Source organism: Sceloporus undulatus, chromosome 5, assembly GCF_019175285.1.
Source record: "Sceloporus undulatus isolate JIND9_A2432 ecotype Alabama chromosome 5, SceUnd_v1.1, whole genome shotgun sequence".
Lineage (NCBI taxonomy): Eukaryota > Metazoa > Chordata > Lepidosauria > Squamata > Phrynosomatidae > Sceloporus > Sceloporus undulatus.
The window spans coordinates 69,702,553-69,709,124 of record NC_056526.1 but is presented as its reverse complement, the minus strand read 5'-3'; the positions used below and the strand labels follow the sequence as shown (position 1 = coordinate 69,709,124).

General features: G+C 41.5%; 1 protein-coding gene across 1 annotated transcript in view; it reads left to right on the top strand.

The window, feature by feature from the left end:
* The first annotated feature begins 4,883 nt into the window (after positions 1-4,883).
* Positions 4,884-6,572, top strand: part of ASZ1 (ankyrin repeat, SAM and basic leucine zipper domain containing 1) — a 33,401-nt gene continuing 31,712 nt past the window's right edge. The window contains 1 exon segment of the mRNA XM_042470700.1: positions 4,884-5,126. Within this exon segment, the coding sequence (XP_042326634.1) occupies positions 5,031-5,126 (96 nt within the window). The 5' untranslated portion in view covers positions 4,884-5,030.

The following is a 6,572-nucleotide window of genomic DNA, read 5'->3' as shown; positions in this document are numbered from 1 at the left end:
ATGCAGCAGCCAGATTGATCACTGGAACTTTCAGGTCAGATCATATAACACCTGTCCTAAAATCCTTACACTGGCTGCCAATTAGCTTCCAGGCGCAATACAAAGTGTTGGTTGTTACCTTTCGAGCCCTACATGGCTTGGGCCCGAGTTACTTGAGGGAATGCCTCTCCCTACACAATCTGCGCCACACCCTCAGGACAACAGGGAAGAATCTGTTAGACTATCCAAAAGTCAGACTAACAGTTACAGTACTTCCAAAAGAGCATATACAGCTATGGTCCCCAGGTTGTGGAACAATCTGCACTAAAGACGGATGTCTTTCGGTGGGCATACCCACCTGACTTTCTATAAAGAACTTTAGGAAACCCCACTTCCGGTCATAACAGCATAACTGCCTGCTGCCCTGCAATTACTGTAATTGAAATTTTTATACTCTGTGATGTTTTTATGATATATATTTTAGAAATGATTGCCTGTATGGAGATTTTTGGTTGTAACCCCACTTCGATCCATTGGGAGAAGCAGGAAAATACAAATAAACTTATTATTATTATTATTATTATTATTATTATTATTATTCTGTTTTGTAATAGTGGATGCTTCCACTCCTGCATCCTGTTGTGCTGGTTATACCAGTCTTTTGGTCCTTGTGTATAGCTTGTTGTAGCAGATGTTAGCACTACCCAACTGGCACACTACTCTTTTCTCACACTTCAGGTGTGGACAATAACATCCCAAATCCACAGAACAGTGATAGCTTTATTGGAACAACCAAAATGCACAAAATCCATGATATAAACTTTCAAAACTCCATTGGTTTCTTCCTGAGGCAAAGGTAAAATTATAAAGGAGAAAGAAAAAAAATGATGATGTTAGAGTCACAACCTTAAATTTTGTAAAGATGTTGGTGCTGTTGGGTGGCGTGAAGCATGGGGTTCAGGAAATAAAATTTAAACTCCATTAGCAACACAAAAGACGCCTGCTTTGAGATTCAGGTTTCCTTTGTCCTTTGCGAAGCTACCTCCCTCTTATTAGACAGAGAACACTGAATTTTTCAAGAAGCTTTCTTTATGGTCAGGCTTCACCTGGAATACTGTGTCCATTTCTGGGAACAACAACTCAAAAATGATGTTGACAAGCTGGAGCGTGTCCAGAGGAGGGCGAACAAAATGGTGAAGGATCTGGAAACCATGCCCTATGAGGAGAGATGTAGGGAGCTGGGTATGTTTAGTCTGGAGAAGAGAAGGTTAAGAGGTGATATGACAGCCCTGTTTAAATGTTTGAAGGGATATCATATTGAGGCTAGAACAAGCTTGTTTTCTGCTGCTTCAGAGACTAGGACCCAGAGCAATGGATGCAAGCGACAGGAAAAGAGATTCTACTTTGACATTTGGGAAAACTTCCTGATAGTTAGAGCTGTTTGACAGTGGAACACACTTCCTTGGAGTGTAGTGGAGTCCCCTTCCTGGGAGGTTTTAAAACAGAGGTTGGATGACCATCTGTCTGGGGTGCTTTGATTGTGTGTTCCTGCATGGCAGGGGGTTGGACTGGATAGTCCTTGTGGTCTCTTCCAGCTCTATGATTCCAAGCCCCTGCTGTGCTGTCGCATTTGGAAAACTTTTAGGTGCTGTTTAAAACACACCAAATGCAGTCCCAAATGAAGAAAGTTTTACCTTTCTTGGAGGCAGAAACCTCAAAGAGTTCAGTTCCAGTTGCTGCTGTGGTTTCCCTTCATTCCTCCTATTAATGAACTCATCACCTTTCCATCCTATATTCCCTCCCCAGTATCCATGTTCCCAATCTTGCACATTGTTTCAATGTACTATTTATTTATTTAGTTTTTAGACATAGTGGTAGACATAAGGGTATGTCACTTTAGCACTATAATTCCAAACATGAGGTGGGAAAGAAATCCTAGCTCATGGAACCGATCCAGATTTCTCTTTCCACACATTATTTCTAGTTCCTGTTTGTATCTTTTAAAAATTGTACTGTATAGCCTTAACTTTATAAGGCATTATATGTCTAAAAAGAAGGAGAGAAGAACAAAGAAAGCCCATTTGAAATGTCATTAGTGGCCAAAAATACAGCTAGAGGAACTGAGACAATGGATACTTCTTGCGCAATATTCACCCCGACCTGTACCTGAAACTTCCATGACAGGGGAAAAACACCTCCTACAATAAGCATAAAACATTGAGGCTAATGCTGGAATTTCAGGGAAGAGAGAGAGAGAGACAGAACAGAATAGAACAGGGAGATTATTATATTTAAAAAAACAACAACACAGTAATTATAACTCCTGCCAAATCTTAAGCCTTTTGGCTAGTCTTAAATTGCATTATCAAGGTGCAATCAAAGACCGGGCTTGAAAAATCACTTTTGTAATTAATTACAGTTGCAATGCCTCCAGTAGTTAATGACCATTATTTTCACGTATTTTAACATAACTTTTCGTTATTGACTCCTTTGACACTGCTGTTATTATTCTATCATGATTCTATTCATAAGCACCAAGATTGGTTCAGGGATGGGGCTTTGATCCTTAATATATTTTGGAGCAAGATGAAGTACTGTAAAGCCTAGGTCTGTCAAGGAAGATGAAAGAACCTGTCCGCTTCCCCTTCTAAACCCCAACTTTCAGTTGCAGCTGTTCCCTCTTAAAGAAAGCAGGAGAAGTGGGCACAGGGGACCACCAGACTCTGTTTATGTTATGCGTGGTGTGCATCCAGTGACAAAAACAGCACTAGCCATTCCTCTGCACCCCTCTGCTCTCCACTAGCAAGTTAATAGCCATGTCAGGAGGAATGGCTGTGGCTGAAAGTTGGTCTTTGGAAAGTGAGGGAGGGCATGTGCCTTTATGTGGCTTGGCCAAGCTTTATGGTACAGTACCTCATCCTGCACCAAGATCAGCTAAGACTGCATTTGCACTGCAAAAATAATGCAGTTTGACACCGCTTTAACCACCTTGGCTCAGTGCTATAGATTTTGGACAACTGTAGTTTTGTGAGATATTTAGCCTTCTCTGTGAGAGAGCTCTGGTGCCACAATAAACTACCAATTCCATAGCACTGAGCCATGACAAAGTGGTTTCAAACGGCATTGTTTTTGCAGTGGTGATTCAGCCTAAGGCTTAACTGAAGGATTAACTATTCCAGATTCAGTCTGGCAACCCTTATTATCCAAAAGTAATTATATATGTAGTTGCTGTTAGTTTAAAAAAAATCAGTCAAAAAAAATTTCTCCATAAATGTTCATGCAGAATTGGAGTTAAGTCTATTGACAGATAAATTGTTAGGGAAACTTATGCTCTGCTTGGGCCTGGGGCGTATGCACACTAGAAATAAAGCAGTTTGACACCACTTTAACTACTATGACCACCATGGGAAATCCTGGGATTTGTGGTGAAGCACCAGAGTTCTTTGAAAGACCAGGTTGAATACCTCACCAATCTACAAATCCCAGGAGTCCACAGGATGGAGCCATGGCAGTTAAAGTGTTCTCAAACTGTTTTATTTCTGCAGTGTGGATACCTCCTTAGAGAGTGAGCCACAGAACACTACAGGCTGATGTTTCTCTTAGGTTCGAGGGAATAAGCAAGGGCTGCATCTGTGCTGCAGAAATAATGCAGTTTGACACCACTTTAACTGCCATGGCGATGCTATGGAGTGCTGGGATTTGTAATTTTGTGGGACAGCCTATTCTCTGTCATAGAGCTCTAGAGCCACAACTAGAAATCCCAGGATTCCACAGGGTGCAGCCATGGCAGTTAAAGCAGTGTCAAACTGCATTAATTCTGCAGTGTGGCTGCAGCCCACGCTGCCCACATCTCAACCGGGGGGGGGGGTGTCAATGGCATTTATTCTTCAAGAGCAAGCATGGCCATGGTCTCCAACGGCCATGGTCTTTGAAAAGTGAGGGAGGGCATTTATTTTTTTATTAAATTAAATTCAGTTTAGTGAGACATTTAGCCTTCTCTGTCAGAGGTTGGCTAAACACAAAAACAAGCTACAAATCCCAGAATTCCATAGAAGTGAAGTTAAGAATCTTTACTCCGCCTGGGATGCATCCACACTGCAGAAATAATCTAGATTGGCACCACTTTAACTGCCATGGCTCAATATGATGGGATTTGTAGTTTTTATATGGGGTGTTTTATATATATATATATTGTGTGTGTGTGTGTGTGTGTGTGTGGTAGGTTTTGGGGTGTGTTATATCGGTGTGATATATATATATATATATATATATATATATATAGTGTGTGTCATATGTATATTGTGATATATATATATATATATAGTGTGTGTGTGTGTGTGGTAGTTTTCATTTAGGGTGTGTTATATAGGGTGATATATATATATATAGGTTGCTGTGTGTCATATGTATATTGTGATATATATATATATATATAGTGTGTTTGGTAGTTTTCATTTAGGGTGTGTTATATAGGGTGTGATATATATATATATATATATGTTGTGTGTCATATGTATATTGATATATATATATATATATATACACACACACATATATAGAGGTTGTGTGACATATGCTGATATAACACTTTTTAAACACTTTTATTGCAAACTTTAAAAATATATTTATTTATTTTTAATATGTGAGCCGCCTTGGGGTCCCTTTCTGGGAGAAAGGCAGCCTAAGAAATAAAATAAAACATAGTTTAGTGAGACATTTTAGCCTTCTGTGCCAAAGAGGTTGGCCACACACACACACACACACACACAAAATCAAACTACAAATCCCATGATTCCATAGGACGAAGCCTCCAAGGGCAGTTTAAAGTGACGTCAAACTCTCTAAAATGGCGGCTGGACGGAGAAACGTCCCCGCGCGAAGACGCCGCGCGCATGCGCCGTCGACCCAAAACAGGGAGGTTTACCCTTGGCAGAGCTAGTTTGTGGGGGTGTGCGCCTGCGCACTAGAGCGTCCGGCGCGTGCAGGGGAAGAGGCGCGTGGTTTGCGGAGGTGCCCTTCCCCCAGTCAACGGAAATACAGAGAGAGAGAGGATGACTCGAGGCGCTTTTTTTGGCGGGAGCAGCGAGAGCGAGGACGAGGACGATGGCTGGGACATTGGGTTGGTCGCTTCGTCTGACAGACAGGAGGTCAGAGAGAGAAGGGGGCGGGGCTTGGCAGGTGGGAACCCCGGGCCCCCTTTTAATGCCTGGTTTCCAACCTTTGCTCCTCCATTCGCTTTGGACTTCAACTCCCAGGGGCCCCAGCCAACTTGGCCAACAGCCAGGAATCATGGGAACTGTAGTCCGAACCCTCTGGAGGACCAAAGCTTGGGAACTACTGCCTGATAAATATTAAGATTAAAACATCATTTCATATTACATACAGTATAGCAGTAGCAAGTACATTTATATACCGCTTATCAGTGCACTTAAGCCCTCCCCAAGAGGTTTAAATGGGATAAGATAAGCCTATATATATATATATATATATATATATATATTTGCTGTAATTTATAATGAAAAGGCAGTGATGCTTAGCAAAGTAGAAGGGAGTAGGAAAAGAGGAAGGTCACAGTCTGGATGGAGAGATTCATCTAAAGAGGCTACACTTCTGATTCTGCAAATTGATGGCAAGGTGACTTTGAAGTCTCTTGTTCATAGGTTTGCCATAATTTGAGGTTGACTTGAAGTCAATAAACAGAAAAACGAGATAGAAAAAGTAACAGGCATCCTGTTACTATATTTATTATTTGTCCATGGACTTGGACAAGCCACACTCTCTCAGCCTCAGAGGAAGGCAAGCCACACGCTCTCAGCCTTCGGGGAAGGCAATGGCAAACCCCCTCTGAACAAAACTGACAAAGAAAACCCTATGATAGTTTCACCTTAGGGTCACCGTAAGTTAGAAATGACCTGAAGGCACACAACAACAATTTGTGGTTAAGTATTAGCATAAAAAACAGCAGTCATTTTATTTATTTTATTTATTTGGACAGTAAATATGAGCAAAAAGAGTAAACCTATATCCATAATGAAAAACTGTAATAATGTAATTGTAATAATGTAGGTGTATGAGCATTGGTTGGATCAACACTGGGGTATCTTCTGAACGTTACACTCTCTCAGCCTCAGAAAATGCGAAGACAGACCCCATGTGCACACAAACCCTGCTAAGAACATGCCACAAAAGAGTGTAATATCTCCTGGAAGCACTGAAGGCTCCTTTTTGCCACCATGCGCTCTAACCCTTTGCTCCAGTTTGTCCCAAAACGGTGCCACTCTGAGCCACAGAAGCAATGGCTCTGTGCCCAAGCCACTACTCTCTCATCCATTCAGCCTTTAGTGTGAGCACAGTTATACCTGCTAGAATCTGTATGTCCTTTGGCATTGTTTTCCATTGCTTCATCATTTACCATACATACCTGTGTATAAATAAATAAAAAATATACCCAAAAATTGACCCCAAAAACCTGGTTGGACTTATGCATGGGTCAATACAGTAGTAGGCTCCTTCCCAGCTTAGCTGCCTCCAGAGGCATGGCACACAGGACATCCTTTACATCCTTGGTTACATGCCCCTTAAGTTTTACCCTT